At 37.1% G+C, this 20,103-nt stretch overlaps 1 protein-coding gene across 2 annotated transcripts in view; it reads left to right on the top strand.

Moving 5' to 3' along the window:
• LOC150081139 (diphosphoinositol polyphosphate phosphohydrolase 1-like) overlaps window positions 1-20,103 on the top strand; it is a 154,043-nt gene that overhangs the window by 44,686 nt on the left and 89,254 nt on the right. The window contains exons 2-6 of one of the 2 annotated variants that reach the window (XM_090381362.1): window positions 3,575-3,730; window positions 7,308-7,313; window positions 14,465-14,506; window positions 17,061-17,081; window positions 17,728-17,812. In XM_090381362.1, the coding sequence (XP_090237488.1) occupies window positions 3,575-3,730; window positions 7,308-7,313; window positions 14,465-14,506; window positions 17,061-17,081; window positions 17,728-17,812 (310 nt within the window). The remainder of the gene's footprint in view (window positions 1-3,574; window positions 3,731-7,307; window positions 7,314-14,464; window positions 14,507-17,060; window positions 17,082-17,727; window positions 17,813-20,103) is intronic. The other variant, XM_090381361.1, reaches the window with a different exon arrangement.

Here is a 20,103-nt window from a genome sequence, read left to right as displayed (position 1 = left end):
TCAACTGACGATGTTACAAACAGTAAATTCTAAGTGGGAAGCATTCAAGGAATTAATCGTGGAAGCTACTAGACTTTATATACCGATTAAGAAATAGCGTTCAAGGTTTAGGCCTAAATGGTTATCAAATGAACTAATGAGACTCGTGACAGAGAAGAAAAATGCATGGGATGCATATAAATTATCAGGTGACGCAGAAGCCTGTGGCAGATATAAGCTAGTCTGTAATCAGGTCACAAAGGAGGTTCGGCAGGCGAAGGCGGATTACGAGAAATCTTTGGCAAAAGATGCTAAGAAAAACAGCAAGGATTTCTTTACTTTGGTCCATTGGATTGGTCCACTTGACATCGATGGTTCGACTGTTGATGATCCTGCTCAGATAGCAAACAAACTGAATGAGTATTTTGCATCTACATTCACATGTGAGGAATTATTACAGTTTGAAAATGGAAGAAGGTTATCACATTGTAGCAGTGTGCTTAATGATTTTGTAATAACTGAGAGCAAAGTGGAGGAGAAATTGTTGAAGTTAAACATAAGAAAGGCACCTGGGGTGGATGGGATCTATCCAGTTATTTTAAAGGAGGTGGCAAAGCAACTAAGCAAACCCTTAGCCATAATTATGAGAGCATCCTTGGACTCAGGGGAGGTTCCCACGGACTGGAGATGTGCAAATGTGTCCCCAATTCACAAAGGTGGATCGAAGGGTGACACGAGTAATTACAGACCAGTTAGTTTAACTTCTGTTCCGGGTAAAATAATGGAGTCACTGGTTAAAGATGCATTGCAGGATCATCTAGACAAGACTGCAGCAATAATTCAAACACAGCGTGGGTTTGTTAAGGGAAAGTCTTGTCTGACAAATTTGATTGGTTATTATGATGTGGTCACAAAGGAACTGGATGCAAAAAATAATTTTGATATCATATACTTGGATTTCAGGAAAGCTTTTGACACTGTTGCGCATGGAAGACTACTGTACAAATTGGAGCAGAATGGTATTAAGGGTAAGTTGCTACAATGGATAAAAGGATGGTTAAGTGGGAGAAGACAGAGGGTGGTAATCAATGGGTGCTGCTCTTCGTGGACTAATGTTATTAGTGGAGTCCCACAGGGTTCGGTGTTGGGTCCACTGTTGTTTTGTGTATTTATCAATGATATTGATGAAGGTATATCAGGCTTAATGTCGAAGTTTGCAGATGACACAAAGGTTGGCAGGGTTGTTAATGACAGTAATGGCAGTGTGCTACTGCAACAGGATCTAGATAATTTGGGCAGATGGGCTAAGAAGTGGCAACTGAAGTTCAACCTTAACAAATGCAAAGTACTGCATATGGGGAGAAGTAACCCCAGAGAAACGTACCAACTGTGTGGTACTACACTTAAGGTGGTAGAAAATGAAAAAGACCTGGGAGTAATTGTGCAGTCAGATATGAAGTTTTCTGAGCAGTGCAGACAGGCTGCTAGGGCGGGTCATGGGGTTTTGTCAATGATATATAGGAATTTTGCTAGCAGGGAAAAGGAGGTGATTGTCCCTCTGTATAAGGCAATGGTCAGGCCACGCCTTGAGTACTGCGTACAGGTCTGGAGGCCTCATTTTAGGAAGGATGTAGATTTGCTTGAGTGTGTACAGAGAAGAGCAACACGATTGGTGAGGGGAATGAAGGGATTCTCTTACCAAGAGAGGCTTAAGTTCTGCAAATTGCAGTGGCTGGAGAATAGGCACCTGCGCGGTGATCTGATTGAGGTCTATAAGGCCTTGAATGGGTTGAGCACACTGAATTCTGATGGGATACTTCCACTTGTTCAGATTACGAACCTACGGGGACATAAGTTCAAATTAAGAAAGGACAGATGTAGAATAGATGTGCGGAAATTTGCCTTTAGCCAGCGGGTGGTTAATTGCTGGAACAAACTTCCATCTGTCGTTGTGGAAGTTGATAGGTTAAATAAATTTAAGGAGGAACTGGACAGGTATTTGGAGGGAATGGTGTGATTTTTTTTTTTTTTTTTTTTTTTTTGGCTGATGCTGCATAAGCTCCTACACTTGCTTTCTTGCATCATGTGCCACTACTACTACTACTACTAACTAGAGAAACATTTGGATCGAGTGGGTGGGTGAAATGGGTGTGTGTGGGGTTCTTTTTTTTTTTTTTTTTTTTTTGGCTGATGCTATATAAGCTTGTTTTCTTGCATCATGTGCCGTTTCTGAGCAAAATGCTGATCTGGTATTGAAAAGTGAGTAGTTTGAAGAAATTTAGAGGTTCAGGCAATTGTAGTTGATAAGGTTTTTTTCTTTTTTTTTTTTTTTTTTGTACTTGTGCTGTATAAGCTTGCTTCCTTGAATTAATTTTCTACCACTAATACTTATTTAACACAGAGAACTAGACTTTCTTTTTCACAATTTCTACATATTTTATGCAATTCAGATTAACACCTTGTTAATGAAAATAGATATTCAGAGAATTTTTTTAAAAATTCAGAGTTTAATTGTGAAGCCGTAGTTTTACTGTTTTTGTGGAAAAAGATAGAGATAAAACTTTTTAAAGGTTTGCTTGTTTATTTATTTATTTATTTATTACCTGAGGCAGAATACAATTCCTAAAAGGGAAATATAATACAAAAAGTACATATTAAAAAAGGAAGTGTATTTAAAAATACTATGTATCTATAAGTTCTTGTTTATACTCTGGCATGACCACCAGGTTAGAGGAGTTTACAGTAAATTATCACTACAAACATTACCTGTATTTAGCTGTCACGGGCTTAAACCCTGGTTCACTCAAAGAGTGCGTGCTATTGCACTCTTGCTCTTGACCACTCGACTACATCAGCCCTATGTACAGCAGTACATTCTACATTCAAATTCTGTAGAGAACATTAGGGAATTGTATATTTCCTAATAATTTACTTAAATTATTCATTGCATTAATAAAAACAATTAAAGAAATAAAATAATAACACACCAATAAAGAAAAGGAAAATGATAATGAAAGCAAAATTACATAATAATCAAAGTAATGAAAATATGAGCTTAGCCAGATATTGGTTTCCAGAAATGGGAGTAAGCATCTTTTTTTTAAGTTTTTTGTTTGGTGAAAAGGTGACCAAATTTGTGTTATTGAATGATTAAATGGTTTGTGTGAGATTTGCCTACTACAAATGTTAATAAGAATTTAAGGAGTCTTGGAGAGAGCAATTAATGTACACTTTTTAAGAGCTGAGGAAACTCAGTGGAACCAGATATAATTTTATTCACACTGAGACAGAGAAGGGGCTAAAATAAGACAAAAAAGATGATCTCTTATCTTAAATCCAGAGAGTTGGAAAAAAAAGAGAGTATGCAACGATTCTTGTGTTTTTAACCTTTTTAACCTTTTGTAATTTGGTTATAATGAGTGTTCTTGAATTTATTTGCTCTTGTTATAGGGGATTTCATGTGATATTGTTATTATTTTTTTTTTTTCAACTACAATATATACTCATACTTCTATTCATTTCTAACTTTACTGCTTAGTAATTACACTTTTATAATCACTGCGTCAATAGTTTTTGTTGCTGCTTTATTATTCAGGTCTTGTTAGTGACTAGCAGCCGTGCACCAGACAGGTGGATAGTTCCAGGTGGTGGTCTAGAACCAAATGAAGAAGCTAGCATGGCGGCCATAAGGGAAGTTATGGAAGAGGCAGGAGTTCGTGGCATACTTGGACGATGTCTTGGGACCTTTGAAGTAATAATTTATTCATGATTGCTTATTATTTTAATTAATATATGATACCATTAAATGACTGAGAGAGTGTTTGCAGATTTCTCTGTATAACATCAAAGTGTTTCAGTTATACAGGTTATAAGTAAACCCTCACTTTAAAGGACTTCCTAAGTATGGAAGTCCTTTAAAGTGAGGGTTCACCAAAATAAGGCTTTTTTTTGTCTGGATGAGAACATTGTAACACAAGTATTTCAGCATGTCACTTAAAATATTTTCACTGCCAGGGAGACAGGAATTTCCTCACCATCCCCTTTCATTAGCTTTCTAAAGGGGGTGGACATCGGTAGTTGCTCACAGAACTTCTAATGAGATTCCCTAAGAACTCTTCAGACTCTTAGCATTAGCATTAGTAGAGGCATTTGATGCAAGAAAGCAAGCTTATGCAGCATCAGCCAAAAAAAAAAAAAAAAAAAAAAAGTAACATAAATAAATAAAAAATAACCACTTCCACTTCACCCCTTTCTTCGTTCGAAATACCTGTCCAGCTGAGCCTTAAACTTATTTAGGCTATCAACTTCCACGACAAGGGATGGAAGTCTGTTCCACCTACCAACCACCCGCTGGCTAAAGGCAAATTTCCGCACATCTATCCTACATCTGTCTTTCCTCAATTTGAATTTATGCCCGCTCAGGTGATTATTCTCAGCAAGAGGAAGAATCCCATCAGCATTGAGCATGCTCAAACCATTCAAGGCTTTATACGCCTCTTTCAGACCACCTCGCCGATGCATAGTCTCCAGACACTGTAATTTGCAAAACTTAAGCCTTTCTTCGTAAGAGCAACCCTTTGTTCCATTCACTAATCTTGTTGCCCTTCTCTGTACTCGCTCCAGCAGCTCTACATCCTTCTTGAAATGAGGCCTCCAGACCCGTATACAGTACTCTAGGTGTGGTCTGACCATTGCTTTATACAAGGGAATAATCACCTCCTTAACCCTGCTAGAAAAATTCCTATATATCATTGACAATACACCATTAGCTACTCTTGCAGCCCGTCTGCACTGCTCAGAGAACTTCGTATCTGCCTGCACAACCACCCCCAGGTCCCTTTCATTCTCTACCACTGTCAGTGTAGCACCACAGAGTTGATACGTTGCTCTGGGGTTGCTGTTTCCCATATGTAGTACTTTACATTTGTCAATGTTAAACTTCAATAAGCTTTGTAGAGTTTTCAATGCAACTGTATGACTCGGCAAATATCAAGCTATAATGGGTCATTCTTTTTTTTCCATGGCATATTGCTTTATCATAACATTCTTGAAATTGTAGCAATTATATGTGTTTCTTTCTTGTTTAACAAATAATAAGATTTAGCTGCAGAAAGGTCTTACCCCTCATATAATCTGTTAAATCAAGGTTTTGCTGTAAATTAATTGTAAGACACATCTTATCTTACAAATATCCAGAGGTCTGTTTAAAGATGGTATATTGTGATTATGGAAATCTCCTTTTTTTTTTTTTTTTAACTTGATCTTCTTATGTAGGTGTTTTGATCAAGGTTCATATCTATGAAGAAAAATAGTGAAAAATAAAGAGTGTATTGTAATCAGATTTGTGTGATCATGTATTGTACATGGAAATTAATAATTAAATACTAAAAGGAAATGTACTAATCCATATAAAAGTATTATTTTGTCTCTAGCCAGTGAGTAGTTGATTGCTGGAACAGGTTTCCATATATCATGGAAGTTGATAGCTTAAATGATTTCAAGGAAGAACTGAACAAAGCTTTTGGATCAAATGGATGGATGGGTGAAATGGGAAGTGGTTTTTTTTTTTTTTTAGCTGATACTGTATAAGCTTGCTTTCTTACATAATATGCCTCTACTAATGCTCAAGTAATAATTTTATATTTATTAGTGTTGTTAATGAAATGTTTAATTCACCCTAGCTGTTATAACTCTAAAATTTGTACACCCAGCAACAGTTCAGTTGTTGCTAGATCCTACGTTCTAAACTTTTAATAAACAAAAATGAATGTATATGCATAAAGGAAACATGTAGTATTGGTTACTAAAAACTAAAGTGATTAGTTTTTAGTAAGCAATACTACAGGCTTTTTTTTTTTTTTTTTTTGAGTATTTTTGATTAAATACAATGACATTGTGTGTGTGTGTGTGTGTGTGTGTGTGTGTGTGTGTGTGTGTGTGTGTGTGTGTGTGTGTGTGTGTGTGTGTGTGTGTGTGTGTGTGTGTGTGTGTGTGTGTGTGTGTGAAATTCACTTGATTGTCTCAAAAAAGAAGTACAAGAGGCAAATGATTTAGAGGGGCTTACAAGTGAAACAAAAAAAAAATACATTGTACATTGCTAGCACAAAACAAAATTACAAAGTCAGTCAAAATTTAGATGGTTACTGGGTACCTTTTGGGTTGCAGAGTTTGGAAACTAGACACCTTAGAGGAGATTTGATTGAGGTGTTTAAAGCTCTGAGAGGCATCAGTAAAATGAATCAGGATGAAATTTTCAAGATTATAAATGATGCTACAACTAGGGGACATAAATTCAAGTTACGGGGGGAAATGTTTAGATTGGACTGCAGGAAGTTTTATTTTAGCCAGCGAGTTATAAATTACTGGAATAAGTTGCATTCATGGGTGGTAGAGGCCGACAGTTTGGGGAAATTCAAAGGTCATCTGAATAGTACTTTCGGGTAAGGGAAGCGCATAGGATGATAGGTTTAATTTTCTTTTTATTTATTTTTTATTTTTTTTTATTTATTAATTATTATTATTTAGTTATTTATTTTATTTATTTATTTTTTTTGTTTTTATTATTGTTTTGTTTGGATTTTTTTTTTTTTTTTTTTTTTTTTTGGCTGGTGCAGCATAAGCCATAGGCTTTCTTGCAACATGCGGCCGTTACTAATACTAATACCACTCCAATTCCTGTTTTTTTAGGTAGATCTGAATTCACATCATTAGACTTTATAAAGGGTACCTTGGTATTCTTGAGGTTGGGAGAAATTTTTATCATATGCTTGATTTGGTAGAATTTGAGCATGATGAAATACCTTCTGGTGTAGAAAACAGTCTGTTTGGCATTCTCACTAACAACAATCATATCATTCCAGCATGATAATATAGTTATGATATTGTGGAGGGGGGATGCATTCTTTTTGCTTAGTAATGTTATTTCATTTCTTGTGAGGTCCCTTCTTTTACAGACCACGCAATGTATGATATCAATACACTTAGGTGTAAAGTGTGCATTGCCAGAGCCTTCATAGAAGATAACACCCATTTTTGTGGCTTCTTATAAATTGTGTATTGAAATGATTTTGGTAAGCATTATATCAAAATGGCAACCGGTTATTCTTTTCTCCTTCTAATGACGTGGTGTCACACAGATATAAGGAATGCAGAACTGGAATTTGGGGAGTACAATGTGTACAGAAAGGATAGGAAGGGAGGAGGGGTTATGCTATTAGTTAAGAAACACATAAAATCCAAGGAAGTGAAGCCAGTTGACATTGCTGGACAGTGCAGTGTCTAGTCAGTTTGGAGTGACATAAGCATTGGGAGATCAAAATTGAGAGTAGGAGTGTGCTATAGGCCTAATGACTCTGATGAGTATAATAAGAAACTGTACAGGGAAATAGAGTGGGCCGGTACATCAGAGAGTCTTATAATGGGGGATTTTAATTTCCTAGATATTGACTAGAATTTGTGGGTTGGTCACTAACACACTAGCAAGACTTTTGTGGATTTATTGGATGATTGTTTTCTACATCAACATGTTCGGGAAGCAACTAGAGGGTGTAATACTCTTGATCTGATTATCAGTAGTGATTCTTCATTCATTAAGAATCTGCAGATAAAGGAACCACTAGGTGGCAGTGATCACAGTGTGTTGAAGTGGGATTTACTCAAAGAGGTAACTACCATCAGGGGTAAAGGGAAGGGTTTTTGCTTTCTTAAAGGTGACTATGGTAGTCTGAGACAGTATTTAAATTCTGTATTGTGGAACCAACTGATGATGTTTCCAATAGCAAATTCAAAATGGGAAGTGTTCAAAGAATTTATCTTGGAAGCTACTAGGCTTTACATACCAACTTAGAAATATTGTTCAAGGTTTAGGCCTAAATGGATGTCAGATGAACTATTCAGACATATGGCAGAGAAGAAAAATGTGTGGGATACATATAAATTAATAGTTGACTTGGAAGCCAATGATAGATATAAGCTAGTCTGTAACCAAGTCACAAAGGAGATCAGACAGGCAAAGGATGGAAAGAAAAACAACAAAGAGTTCTTTACCTATGTAAACTTTCGAAGGAAAGGGATGAATCAGATTGGTCCACTGGATATCGATGGTTCAACTCTTGATGATCCTGCTCAGGTGACTAACAAACTAAATGAGTATTTTGCATCTGCATTCACCCATGAGGAGTTATTCAGGGAGGGGAATGCCAGAGGTGAATTAAACTCTGGCAGTGAGCTAGATGATGTTGTAATCACTGAGAGGAAAGTGGAGATGAAATTGTTGAAGATAAACATAAAAAAAAAAAAAAAAAGGCACCCGGGGTGGATGGGATCTATCCAGTTATATTAAAGGAAGTAAGCAAACCCTTAGCCATAATTATGAGAGCTTCTTTGGGACTCAGGGGAGGTACCCATGGACTGGAGATGTGCAAATGTGACCCCAATTCACAAACGAGGATCAAAGGGCGACACAAGTAATTATAGACCTGTTAGTTTAACTTCTGTTCCAGGAAAATTAATGGAGGCACTGGTTAAAGAAGCAGTGCAGGATCATCTAGCAAGACTTCAGTTATAGCTCTGACACAGCATGGTTTTGTTAAGGGAAAGCCTTGCCTGATCAATTTGATTGGATACTATGATTTGGTTGCAAAGGAACTGGATGCAGGGAATAACTTTGACATCATATATTTGGATCTTAGAAAGGCCTTTGATACTGTTGCAAATGGAAGACTGCTGAACAAATTGAAGCAGTGTGGCATTGGAGGCAAATTGCTGCTATGGATAAAGGGATGGTTGAGTGTGAGAAGACAGAGAGTGGGCTGCCTCCGTAGCCAGGTGGGAAGGAACAATGGTGCATAGCACACGCTTCTTGATTAGACCGGGGTTCGAGCTCGTCACCACCAAATACGGAGGATGCGGAAAGGTCAGGAAATGACCACCGCATATTCCCGTAACAATATGGCCTTAGTTGCTAATGCTCCTAAAAACCAAAACAAAAAAAAAAACAGAGTGGTAATCAATGGACACTGTTCATCGTGGACTAATGTTATTAGTGGAGTCCCTCAAGGGGCCATTGTAGTTTTCTGTTATAAATGATATTGTTGATAGTATATCAAGCTTAATGTCCAAGTTTGCAGATGATACGAAGGTTGGCAGGGTTGTTAAGGACACTAATGACAGTACACTGCTGCAGGATCTAGAAAAGTTGGGGAGATGGGCTGAGAGGTGGCAAATGAAGTTTAACATTGACAAATTTAAAGTACTACATATGGGAAGCAGTAACCCCAGAGTGACATATCAACTCTGTGGTTACTACACTGACAGTGGTAGAGAACGAAAAGGATCTGGGGATAATTGTGCAGGCAGATATGAAGTTTTCTGAGCAGCTCAGACGGTCTGCACAAGTAGCTCATGGTGTCTTGTCAATGATATACAGGAATCTAGAAAAGCAATGGTCAGTGGGCAGGCCACACCTTGAGTACTGTATACAGGTCTGGAGGCCTCATTTTAAGAAGGATGTAGAGTTGTTGGAACGAGTACAGAGAAGGACAGCCAGATTAGTGAATGGAACAAAGGGTTGCTCTTACGAAGAAAGGCTTAAGTTTTGCAAATTACAGTGTCTGGAGACTAGGCACCTGCGAGGTGATCTGATTGAGGTGTATAATGCCTTGAATTGTTTGAGCATGCTCAATGCTGATGGGATTCTTTCTCTTGCTCAGAATAATTGCCTGAGAGGGCATAAATTCAAATTGAGGAATGACAGATGTGCGGAAGTTTGCCTTTAGCCAGCAGGTAGTTGCTTGGTGGAATAGACTTCTGTCCTTTATTGTGGAAGTTGATAGCCTAAATAAATTTAAGTCTGAGCTGGACAGGTATTTGGAGCAAATGGAGGGTGAAATGGGAGCGGTTTTTTTTTTTTTTTTGGCTAATTCTGCCTAAGCTTGCTTTCTTGCATCATATGTCTCTACTAATGCTAATGTCAAAACTCTTCTTCCACTTCTTGAATCTTTTGATAGCATCAATGTCAAAACTCTTCTTGCACTGCTGGAATCACTGTGCAACATTTGGGGAAGTCTCAGTATCTTGCAGCGTGCATATTTGTGTCCATGTCTGGATAATAATTTATTTGTATGGGAAGCAAGTGTATTTGAAAGGCAGGAGAGGGTGGATATAAAGTTGTATTGCTATTTTCTGCCTCACTTCTCTGATTAGCTCTAATGGCTGGAACATGTAATATATCCAGGATTACATCTTGGTATACAGGAATTCATGCCTGTATTGCCTGGATGTACCTATGTATTGATTCAGTGAATTTTGTGTATTGAGTTACAAGAAATTTTGTTATACAGGTTGATAATTTTTATTGTTACCATGCTATTCAGTTTCAAAATTCTTTTTCCACAACACAAAATTCTTGACCTGGTTAATACTACTGTTGTAAAAGTATGATGATTTATTTAGTAATGCAAAACTCTGAAGATTGAATACCCTGTGGTCATATGGAATAGTTATAGTAATAGCCATATAATGCAAGGAAGCCACAGTCTTTTCTGCACTGGCTGGGAAAAAAAAAAAAAAAACAAGTAGATAAGAAAATACAAGTTAGTTACTTTCCTCCTCACATAGATAGCTATCCAGTCGACCTTCAAATTTATTAAAAGAGTCAGCCTCAACTACCTGTGCAAACTGTTCCAGCAATCAACAACTTTTTTTTTTTTTTTTTTGAAAACCCCCGAACACGAGAGGTATTAGAACCTGTAGTATAGTACTGTGCTGCTTGGGTTGGAGGTTGAGAAGACGAAAGAAGATATTTGTTGACATTAGACTTGAACTTCTGCAGACTAATTTTCGGGAAATACATATGAAGGAAGGTTGTTCCAGAAAACGGCAGTTGAATGAATGGATAAACGAGGAAGATGAAAAGTTGGTTCTGTGAGTATGAAGTTGGACAGTAAATGAATGTTGGCTGGTGGTGGCATGTGTTTGGACTGTTTTGAAAGAGAGAGAGAAAGCAGGAATTCATCATCATCAGCCATTTTCAATCCACTGCAGGATGAAGGCCTCTCCAGCAACTTTCCAGTTCCTTCTGTTTTGAGCACTGGCCATCCATTTACTACTCAAAAACTCATGAATTTCATCTATCCATCTCCGCCTTTGTCTTCCAGGTTTTCTTCTAGCTCCTCTTGGGTACCATTTTGTTATTTTCTTAGTCCATCTGTCATCATGTCTTCGAGCTGTGTGTCCTGCCCAAGACCATTTTAGTTCTTTAGTTTTGATAAGAATGTCCTTTACTTGAGTTTGCTGCCTAATCCATGTGTTTCTCTTCTTATCTAACAGTCTGATTCCCAATATAATTCGTTCCATTCTTCGCTGTGTAGTTCTTAGCTTCTCTTCCATTCTTTTGGTGAGTGCCCAAGTTTCACTTCCATAAGTCATGGTGGGGAGTATACATTGATTCATTATTTTACGTTTCAGACAAACGTTTCAGATATTGCTCTTCAGTATGTGACTATATTTCCTGAATGCTATCCATCCAAAATTTATTCTTCTCTTGACTTCCAGCCATTTATCATTATTACAGCTAATAACTTGTCCCAGATAAGTATATGACTCCACCTTTTCAATTACTGCTCCTTCAATCATTATTTCCCTTTCCGTGGCATACTTGTTCATCATTACTTTTGTTTTAGCCATATTCATCTTTAGTCCAAAATCCTTACTAACTGTGCATAACTGATTAAGATTTTCCTCTAATTCTTTGGGATCGGTGGCTTATGACCACAATGTCATCTGCAAATCATAAATGGTTTAGGTACTCTCCGTTCACATTGACTCCTTTCTGCGACCAGTCTAATCTTCTGAAAGCTTCCTCGAGGGCAGCAGTAAACAGCTTCGGAGATATTGTGTCTCCTTGTCGAACTCCTTTCTCGATTTTAAATTTCCTACTGTCTTTGTCTAGTCTAATAAAGGATGTAGCACTCTCATATATTTTCTTCAAAATCATAATATATGGAGTATCTATGCCTTGTCTTTCCAGTGCCCGAAACATTGCCTTATGCTGTATGGAGTCAAATGCCTTTTCATAATCCACAAATGCCAGGCATAATGGTGTTTTATATTCATTTGCTTTCTCCATTAGCTTGATCTTACGTGAAGGTGATCCATAGTTGAGAATCCTGTCCTAAAGCCAGCTTGCTCTTTCGGTTGATTCTCATCAAGTATTCTTTCTAATCTGTTAGTAATGACCCTTGTGAACAACTTGTAGATATGGGATAACAAGCTAATTGGTCTATAATTTCCAATTTCTGATTTATCTCCTTTCTTATGCAGCAAAACTATGATTGCATTATTCCACTGCTTAGGCATCACACCTTTTCTAATGCTCTTTGTGAAGAGCCTTGCCAGTTTTTGTGTTATGTCTCTTCCTCCCAATTTTAACAACTCTACAGTAACTTCATCTTCCCCCGGGGCTTTCCGATTCTTCATTTTCTTCAATGCATGTTCTACTTCATCGGGAAGAATATCGGGTATGTCGTATGTGTTGCTACTTTGCAATCCATCTTCCCCACTGCTGGTATCATTCCCTCGCTCCTTGTATAATTCTCTATAGTAGTCTTCTGCTATTTGAATTATGCCTTCTCTGCTGTTTATAAGTACACCATCGCTATTCTTCAGTTTCAGTATCATTTGTCTTCCTGTATTACTGCTCATGGCTGCTGATTTAAATCCTTTGTTTTCCCTTAATGCATGTTCAACTTTTCTTGTGTTAAATCTTCTTATGTCCTCTCTGAGTCTCTTTCTAATGGCTTTGCATAACTCAGTATACTCAATTTTCTCCCTGGCAGTGTTTTTCTTGCTCTTCATTTGTCGTCTTTGGTTCATCATGACAAGTGTTTCTTGACTAATTTTTTCTTCTTTGGATTTCTGTTTCCCTATAGGTTTCTTGGGCTTTATCACTTTCAGAAAGTTGTAATATTCCTCATCGATATCTTGGTCCTGAGCAGTCTGCAAAAGCTCAAACTTGTTCTTAGGTTCCAGTACATACTGCTTTTTCTGCTGCTCTGTTATTTCAAAGACCTTTGTATTATTTACTCGAGTCAGTTTTTTCCTTTCTTTTCCTACATCTATATCAAGTGTACATCTTACCATTCTGTGATCACTTCCAACATTTACCTTATTCAGGACGGTAACATCATTCACAATATATCTTCTGTTAGTGAGGATGAAGTCGATTTCATTAGTTGTTAATCCATTTGGACTCTTCCATGTCCACTTTCTGTTCACCCTTTTCTTGAAAAAAGTGTTCATTACTGACATTCCTTGAGATTCTGCAAATTCCACAAGTCTTTGACCTCTTTTATTTCTTTCACCAATTCCAAAATTTCCTATAGTTCCTCTTTCTGCGCTGTTTTGCCTTTTTCCAACCTTAGCATTGAAGTCCCCCATAATAATAGTGTAGTGGGTTTTCTGCTCATCTAGAAGACTCAATTTCAGTGTACATTTCTTCAACCTCTTCATCATCATGGCTCGATGTTGGTGCATAAATCATTATAATCTTTAGCTTGTACCTCTTAGAAATCTTGAGTATTAGTCTTGACACCCTTGGTGATGTACTTTTGAATTCCAAAATGTTGTTTTTAAAATCTTTATGGACCAGAAACCCAACTCCACCTTCACTCCTTTCACTGTTTCCATTGGAAACAGTGAAAGGAGTGAAGCAGATTTCCACTTGATAAACTTATAAGTGATTCATTTCTTCTTCTTGTTTCAGCCAAACCGATGATATTCCAATTCACATTTTCTAATTCCTTTTCCAGCTCTAATATCCTGTCTTCACCGATGAGTGATCATACGTTATAACAGGCCAAGTTCAATTTCCGTGCATGGCAGCCTGGTCGTACCCAGAGATTCTTAGCACCCTCTGCTTCCACTCTGATCCTCTCGCTGCCGAAAGAGGGAGAGTGAAAGCTGCTGGGGACTGAGGACCATTTGTATTGTTGTGCTCTCATTGCTGGAGGGTTTGGTCTTTTCCTCTTCACGCTGACCAGGCGTCTTGAAGAGAACCACTCTACGCGTTCGTTGCCACCTAAGTGACGTAACAGGGCTTACCATCGAGAAGGTGTGCATGAGTGGATTTTAGGGAGGCAGGCCAACCGGACTTCTCCTAAATCTTCTGTAATAGAGAGATATTGGATCCATCAGTGTTTTAGGCTGAGTGTCTGATAACACACAGGATACATGTTCCCCTCTAAGCAGGAATTATAGAAGCCAATTCAGAAGAACAGTGCCCATGGAAGTATATGTAGAAAAGGCATGCTGCAGAAACAGAATGTCTATGAGAAAGGTATGGAGAGACTCTGTTAGAGATGACTCATTAATTAACTTAATTGCCCTCTTCTGAATGGAATTTAGAAGCCTGAGAGAGGTTTTATGGGCACCGCCCCCAGATGTGGGAATAACATTCCATGGTAGGGCAGATTGGTGATTTGTAAAGAGTGACCAGGTGTTACTTTTCTTCCAGTCGTTTGGAAGAAAAGTAACGTTGAGAGCAAAAGAGAAACCCAAGTTTTTTAGATGCAGAGGAAGCAATATTTGTAATGTGCTTGTTCTAAGAGAGATTAGAAGTCAGATAATCCCCAAAAGAGATATATCATCTTGCCTAGAAATCGGAGTGTCACTAAAGATAAGCATAGGAGGAGGAGAATCCTTTTTGCGAGCTATAAGAAAGGACTGAGTTTTAGAAGAATTGAAACCAACTAAGTTGTCTGTGCCCCACTGGAGATTGGCATTTGAATTGGTAGCGGATATTCGAGAAGTTGAAGCTGATGGAGCAGGGCGAGGTTTCTGAAACTGAAAAGTGGAATGCAGTGTGCTATCATTGGCAAAACTATTGATAGGATTTCCGGTCCATGGAAGTAAATCATTAATATACAAGTAAAGAGTGGGGGAAAGAACTGAACCTTTGGGGACACCATCATTAGTGGAGAAGATAGAAGACAGACAGCCATCTATCATCACACTCAGTGAGCAGTCAGAGAGAAAACTGGATAACCAATTACAAAAAAACATTTGGAAAATAATAAGATGGAAGCTAGTTTAGAAGACCTTTATGCCAATCATGATTGAAATCCTTTGAGATGTCAAAAGCAACTGCTTGTGTTTCACCAAACTTTTCCATTGAATTTGTCCATAAATTGGTAACATAAGCTAGAATATCACCAGTGGTTTGACACTGATGGAATCCATACTAGTGATCGTTGATCAGATGAAAGGTTTCTAAATAGTTTAAGAGTTGGTGGTTAATTAATTTCTCCATTACCATAGAAACAGTAAAAGTAATTGTAATGGGGTGATAATTGAATGGGAGATATTTGTCACCTTTTTTAGGAACTGGCTGTATATGAGCAAATTTCCGAGCAGAAAGAAAAACACCTTTGGAATAAGAAAGTGAAAAAAGTGGCAAAGAACAGGAGTAAGTTCAGGAGCACAGGTTTTGAGAACAATTGGAGAAATACCATCGGGACCTGAAGCTTTCTTAGCATCAAGATTCATCAAAATCCTGACATTCTTTTGAATGAAGACCACAGTAGGCATTGAATGGAGCGTGTTGGGAATGGTGGGAGGTGTTTTTCTAAGATCATTAATACATGAGTTGGAAGAAAAATGGGATGCTAGCAGGTCAGCCTTATCCTTGGCTGAAGTGACAACAGAACCATCTGGTTTGGACAGAGGTTGGAGCAGAGATGGGCAAAAGTTTCTGCCAATAGCTTTGGCAAGAGACCAGAATGCTCGGCTACCATTAGGGATACATAAGAACAAGCAAAATTCAAAATATGAAGAAGTCTCCTACTTAGTCAGCAAGCATATAATAATAAATAACAACAATAAAGACTAAGAAATTATTTTAAAGTTAAGTTTCAACATAAGTTCTTTTAAAATAGCTAAATAACTTGACAGTGTACCGGTTGACAAGTTTATTAAGAAACGTCTTTGCTTAAATATTTGACATTTTGTATCTTGGGGAGAAAAGTCTCTTTGTGCCTTATAATGAAATGTCCTAAAATATTCAAGGTCATTGGTTAACAACAAAGCAGTTTTTGTCCTGTTTGAAATTTTTTTTTTTTTTTTTTTTTTAAACAAATAGAACTGTTTTTGTTGCTGTTCACTTAGCGTAGACTTTGACCATAATTTTCCTGCTGATTTTTGGTTGATTTCAACTTGCACTATTCCTGATAAACTCTTGTTACTATTCTTTTTGAAACGTCAATAAATTCAGGTACTGTTTTAGATCTGCCAAATGCTGTCATTCCTTTTTTTGCACTCACTAACATCTTTTCTGTGCCCATTCTTTCGTGCTAGAAAGAAAGGGCACAGAATCTTGACCTTGCTTCTTCAGTTGGTCAACTGTAAATAGAAAACACACCTGTAAGTAGAGAATACCTTGCAATCTGATTTCAGTGCTGTAAGCAAATAAGTGTAGATACACATGTGCAATCTGTTATATGCTGTAAAGTGACTCATTTTTCAACATCTGTATGTAGTATTAGTTAAATACTATTCAAATTCAGTTAGACTAGATTAAAATAATTTAATTTAGTTGCTTAAAAGTTTCTGATGAAGATATTTTTATTATCTTATGTTTATAAATGTAAAAAAAAAAGTTGGGTTTTTTTTGCATGTTGTCTTTTGCTATAATTAGTTTTCATTGAGATTATTTGTCTTTTTATGGAAATTAAATTTAAATTTTGACTGAAACACTTAAGCCTCAGACTTCTAGAGAATTAGACAATGTACAAGTTAGTACAAATCCATCATATTAGTATGCAGCAAACTCTGAATTAGCAAAAACGGTATCGTTTTAGTTAAATCTCATATTGTGAATACCTTCGCAAGTTTCCATGATATTGCACTACTTCGAGTAAATAATGCTTGACCAAAGGAGAAGACTATTGTTACTTATTCTCAGCAGATACCGCCACCCAAATGGCACTGTTTTGTGGCTATTTAGCCCTTCTTCGGTGGGTGGGTGGGTACCCTGATGATGCAATGATGACAAAACAGTTGTGAAGTATAACTCCACAATATGAGAGATGCCTGATGCCTGGGTGGTGGTATTTGCTGAGAATAAGTAACAATAGTCTTCTCCTTTGGTGAAGCGTTACTTATTCAAAGTAGTGCAATATCATGGCACCTCATTCTGAAGGTATTCAAAATATGAGATTTAACTAAACAATGCCGTTTTTCCTAATTCAGAGTTTGCTGTGTTTGCACTTACTTGTATGTTGTCCAATTCTCTTGCATCCCGAGGCTTAATCCCTTAAAGTGTTTCAGTCTAAATTCACTTTATACACCATCAGGCATCTCTCATACAAAATGTATTGTGGAGTTATACTTCACAACTATTTTGCCATCATTGCATTACCAGGGTAACCTACCCACCCACCGAAGAAGAGCCAAATAGCCCCAAAACGGTACCGTCTGGGTGGTGGTATCTGCTGAGAAAAAGTAACAATAGTCTTCTCCTTTGGTGAAGCATTACTTATTTGAAGTAGTGCAATATCATGGCAACTCGTGAAGGTATTCACAATATGAGATTTAACAGAAACAATGCCATTTTTGCTAGTTTAGAGTGGGTATTAATATGATGTTTTCACTAACTTGTATTTAAATTTTTATTAAAGTATTTTAAAAAATAGTTATTCTTTAACACTTCACCTCAATACTGAAATTAAATAAATAGAATTTGTGCTTTCTTAGAATCCTGAAAGGAAACATCGGACATCTGTATTTGTATTAGAAGTTACTGAAGAACTGGATGAATGGGAAGATTCCAAAAGCATAGGTAAGACGAAAAAGGTATTGTGGTGCAACAAGAGTATAAAATAATTTGACAGCCACTAACCTTCAGCATGAACTGGACACATGTTTTTAAAACAGAAGTACAGAAGCATGAGAAGCAAGTGACAGCACTAGCTTTTAAGGGTATTGAAGGACATTTGACTCAGGAGCAGGCAGTTTTTTTACCAAAGCAAAGCAGAAATTAAGAAAAAGATCTAGAGTTCTTATTTAGTAACTGGATGACACATTATAATTTTCAGTAGCAGAGGAAGCAGGTCAACTTAACTTGAGCATTATGTAAAAGTGAGAGAGAGAGAGAGAGAGAGAGAGAGGTTATACTATTATTCACTAAAAGAAACCTGTTAGGTAACAAACACAAATAAGATTAAAAGGTTATTTTTAATAAGTAAGATTTTTTGGCACAGGATGTCATATAGCTGTTCAGTAACAAAAATATGCTAGGAATAATTACAGACACAACAGGAAACTATGCAAATGGTATATTTCAGTTGTGATGCTGCTTACAATGCCACCCTGCTATCTTACAACTACAGCTAACAGATGTCATGTGTTGGCTGTGGTTTACCTCTCACTAATGGGAGGTATTTGGGAATGAGAGATAAGCTTTTGGGTTTTATTCCTGTCATCAGACCAGAATGATTTATCTCATCAGTTACAGCAGACTAGACTTTTGAAGTTGTGGCAAAGTTAGCTTGTTTCAGTTGGAGATGTAGGTTTTTCCTTCCTAAAAACTACTTAAGATTTTCATCCAGCAGAATGATGCTGGATGAAATTTATTATTAGTATTCTCCAACATTTATTAGAAACAGCCAAATTGAAATGCATAGAGCAAAATAAATTGCCAGAGGGTATTGTGGGGTGGTCAGCCGGAATACAGAATCCACACATCAGATGCACTGAGTATAGTTTGCCCAAGGAACACTATCATACAAACTGCATTGTAATCACAGTAATGTTTCTGTGCTGGTAGCATAATGATCTGAGCATATTTGATGGTTTAGCTTGAACCCATCATTTGTAAATGGGATCATGAATCCTACCCTGTCTGCATTTTGGAAATTCTGACAAGAAGGATCTTATCTGCATAGAAATACTTCATGTCATGCAACTCTGTAATATATAGTAGTTACAGAATTAAAAACTGCCTGAGCTAGTCCAGAGCCCTTATTCTAATTCAGTTTAATGCCTTTGGAATCTTTTTGAATTTCTTTGCTTTCTGACTTTTAGATGACACCCAGAGTGGCATCTGAAAGTCAGACTGGGATAAATAACCCCTGTGAAAAACCTAGCCACTGCTTTAAAGCCCATATTGGCTGCACTAGGTATTAATTTTTTCCCCTCCTCTCCATAATGTCCTTCTCTAAGTCCCAATACATATAGGAGGATAATGTAAGTGCTAGTACATAAAAAGCAATTGTTTATGTATTAACTATGAAGAGTGATGAAAAAAAATTGAACACATTGAATTAAAAATATAAAATGTTTTATTGAGCTTCTGATGATTATTCTTTTTTCAACATAACCTCCATCTAGCACATTTTCCTATCTCTTCATTCATTTTTTAAATATATTTCAGAGACAATTTAAGATACCATGAGTCGCACTTATTAGCTAGGTATTTGATGGAAGTATACCCTTTTAGTAAATGACCTTTTAGTTCACCCTTGAGCTTAGGAAATAGAAAAATTCACAGGAGACAAGATTTGAACTGTAGGGAGAGTAGGGGAACCATTTTCTTACTTATATATTTCCTCAATAGTTGAGCTATATGCACTCTTACATCATCATTGTCATCTATCTAGGTATATTAAAGGAGACAGCAAAACCTTTAGCCTTGATTATGAGAGTATCCCTGGATTCAGGGGAAGTCCCTGCAGACTAGAGAGAGAGATGTACAGATGTATCCCCAATTCACAAAGTAGATCAAAGGAAGACATGACTATTATAGACCGGTTAGCTTGACTTCTGTTCAAGAGAAAATAATAGTGTCACTGGTTAAAGAAATAATGCTGGATCATCCAGACAGGAATGGGATGCAGTTGCATTGCAGTCACACTCAGACAAGATCACCCCTTAATGGACTCATTAAGGGGTGATTTTGTCTGAATAATCTGATTGGCTACAATGACACAATAGCAGAAGAATTGGATGCAAAAATAATTTAACATCATATACTTATTTTAGAAAAACTTTTGATACCGTTGCACATAAAAGACTGCTATACAAATTGGAAGTGTGGAATTATGGGAAGTTGTTGGTTATGGATAAAGGGAT

The sequence above is a fragment of the Mastigoproctus giganteus genome, chromosome 9 (assembly GCF_048544385.1).
Source record: "Mastigoproctus giganteus isolate SK-2022 chromosome 9, ASM4854438v1, whole genome shotgun sequence".
NCBI lineage: Eukaryota > Metazoa > Arthropoda > Arachnida > Uropygi > Thelyphonidae > Mastigoproctus > Mastigoproctus giganteus.
The sequence above is the reverse complement of the archived record's forward strand: the minus strand, read 5'-3'. Positions and strand labels throughout refer to the sequence as shown.